At 31.7% G+C, this 2235-nt stretch overlaps 1 protein-coding gene across 1 annotated transcript; it reads left to right on the top strand.

Moving 5' to 3' along the window:
* Positions 1–352: 352 nt before the first annotated feature.
* On the top strand, positions 353–802 carry LOC111474952 (S-protein homolog 1-like). The gene has a single exon (XM_023119750.1). It carries the CDS (start codon positions 353–355, stop codon positions 800–802), a length of 450 nt encoding a protein of 149 aa, XP_022975518.1.
* Positions 803–2235: the final 1433 nt, after the last annotated feature.

Here is a 2235-nt window from a genome sequence, read left to right as displayed (position 1 = left end):
ATACCATATGTAATTCATGAATTGCTTTCTCTATTTTATATTTTCTACGGGAAAGTATACATATTTTGTTATCCATTTTATGAAAGTGTTTTAAAAATCAATCAAATATTTATTATTCTTGGGCTAGTAACTATTATCTATTCGAGGAATTTTGTTATTGAAAATCTAATAAATCTCTAAAATTATCCCAAAATTAACCTTAAATTGTGTTGCATAACCGAAATTAGTTAAATGATTAAGTTTTTAACCACCATAGCATGCATTTACATAGTTTCTTGCATGTACTATAAGTATGTATATTTATTCACATGTCCAACACAAATTTGTAGTTAAGCTAAAGGTGTATTAGGAAATGATAAAGAATATTGTCGTTTTCTTTCTTTCCACGGTGGCTTTAGTGGGGGCTGAGGTTCCAAGGGTCGCGTTAACACCACCAGGACCTTCAAGATATTACATTCATGTGGTTAACGGGCTAAGCAAACTTGGGTTGCTTGTGCATTGTCAGTCTAAAGACGATGACTTGGGGTATAATCGTTTGCTTAATCATGGAGATGATTACCAATGGAACTTCAAGGTTAACTTTTGGGGAACAACCCTCTACTGGTGCAAATTAGAGACGCCACATGCATCTGTCTCTTTTGAAAGCTTTTGGCCTGAAACACAGCACTTATGGCTTCGTGATAGGTGCAAACATGGAACTGTAGGAACTTGTATTTGGACGGCTAAAGATGATGGAATTTACTTGAGAAACTTTCTTGCTAATGTTGATGAATTGATTCACACGTGGATCTATAAAAGATAGAGAAGCTTTATTATCTCCTTTTGGTGGAATTATCCTTGAGGAACAAATGAAAAATAATGGGATAACACAAAAAGGTTGTTGTTTTGTTTTTGTATGAAATGTATTTGATAATGAAGTGTATTGTTTTTCTCCAAAATTTTAAATTATGAAGAAAAAAAAATTTAATTCTTAAATTTGATGTCCGATTTTCAAGAATTCTTAAATTATGAAGAAAAAAAATTTCCATAATTCTTAAATTTCCATATATCTTATTAAAAGTTTCACAAAAATTTAATACAAAATAATATTTAATTACAATAGGGTGCAGTTAAATGTTTTTATAAAGGCAAAAATGGTGTTGGGATATACAAACACAACTAATGAGGCAAACACCTTATATCGTGTAAAAATATATTATTCGGTTAATAATGCAATCACACACAATATATGACTGTGACCTATCGATTAAACCATAGCATGACCTTAGTTTTTTTTTAATTCTTAGCAGAGTTGGATGCATGATACTTTTCTACACACAGCCCATGTATGCATACATGGACCCATCAGACAAATTGTTATACGTGCCCCTTACGCTGGACTTTGTCGGGCACAACACAATACACGTCACTGGACCCTCATAAAAGAAAAAGTCTTCATGATAACATGTCGAACATAAATATCGAAGGTATGCATCCATACTAACATAACATAACGGGGAAGTATCCCAATACACATGACATACATACATGCACGAGGTCCCATAATTTTTATTCATAAGATAACATTTATTTCATTTCCTTTCTCCTTCCCTCCATTATATATTTCATGTATGTATCACGCATACATGGATAAACATCACATAATCCATCACATAACTTTACATGGAAAGATGTAACATTTCATACCTATCATACCATAACATATACCATCATAATATATCATATCATAAACATGTCTTATCACTTGTCTCGTACCATAACAAATTTCATATCATTTTCATATCATATCACAATGTGTGTGTGTGTATATATATATATATATATCTGTCATTCAGGTGTCGTATCATAATCATATCATATCGTAAACACTTCATGGTCATATCGTAACCTAATTTATTACAGTCTTCACGTTCTTATACCAATCACAGTGATATCGTTTCATGAACGTACATTAGTCATATCGTTACAGGAATGTATCTTAACGCTATCATTCTATATATCTATCATAATCCTATCCCTTTCTACCCATAACCTAACCATATACTTTTATCAATTGATTGTGACCATATCGTTTTTATCAATCTCTCATATCCATAGCACTCTATACGTAACCTAACCTTAACGTTTCATCAAAATATCTTACTCCTATCATTACATTACGTTCAATGCATCCTTTTCGCATCCTATCTCAAACATATCATTGAACACATCGTACCATAAGTATTAATATACAAT

The sequence above is a fragment of the Cucurbita maxima genome, unplaced genomic scaffold (genome assembly GCF_002738345.1).
Source record: "Cucurbita maxima cultivar Rimu unplaced genomic scaffold, Cmax_1.0 Cma_Scf00873, whole genome shotgun sequence".
NCBI lineage: Eukaryota > Viridiplantae > Streptophyta > Magnoliopsida > Cucurbitales > Cucurbitaceae > Cucurbita > Cucurbita maxima.
The sequence above is the reverse complement of the archived record's forward strand: the minus strand, read 5'-3'. Positions and strand labels throughout refer to the sequence as shown.

Excerpts from the sequence above, each read along its gene's own strand:
- LOC111474952 (XM_023119750.1), top strand. The coding sequence starts at position 353 with ATGATAAAGAATATTGTCGTTTTCTTTCTTTCCACGGTGGCTTTAGTG.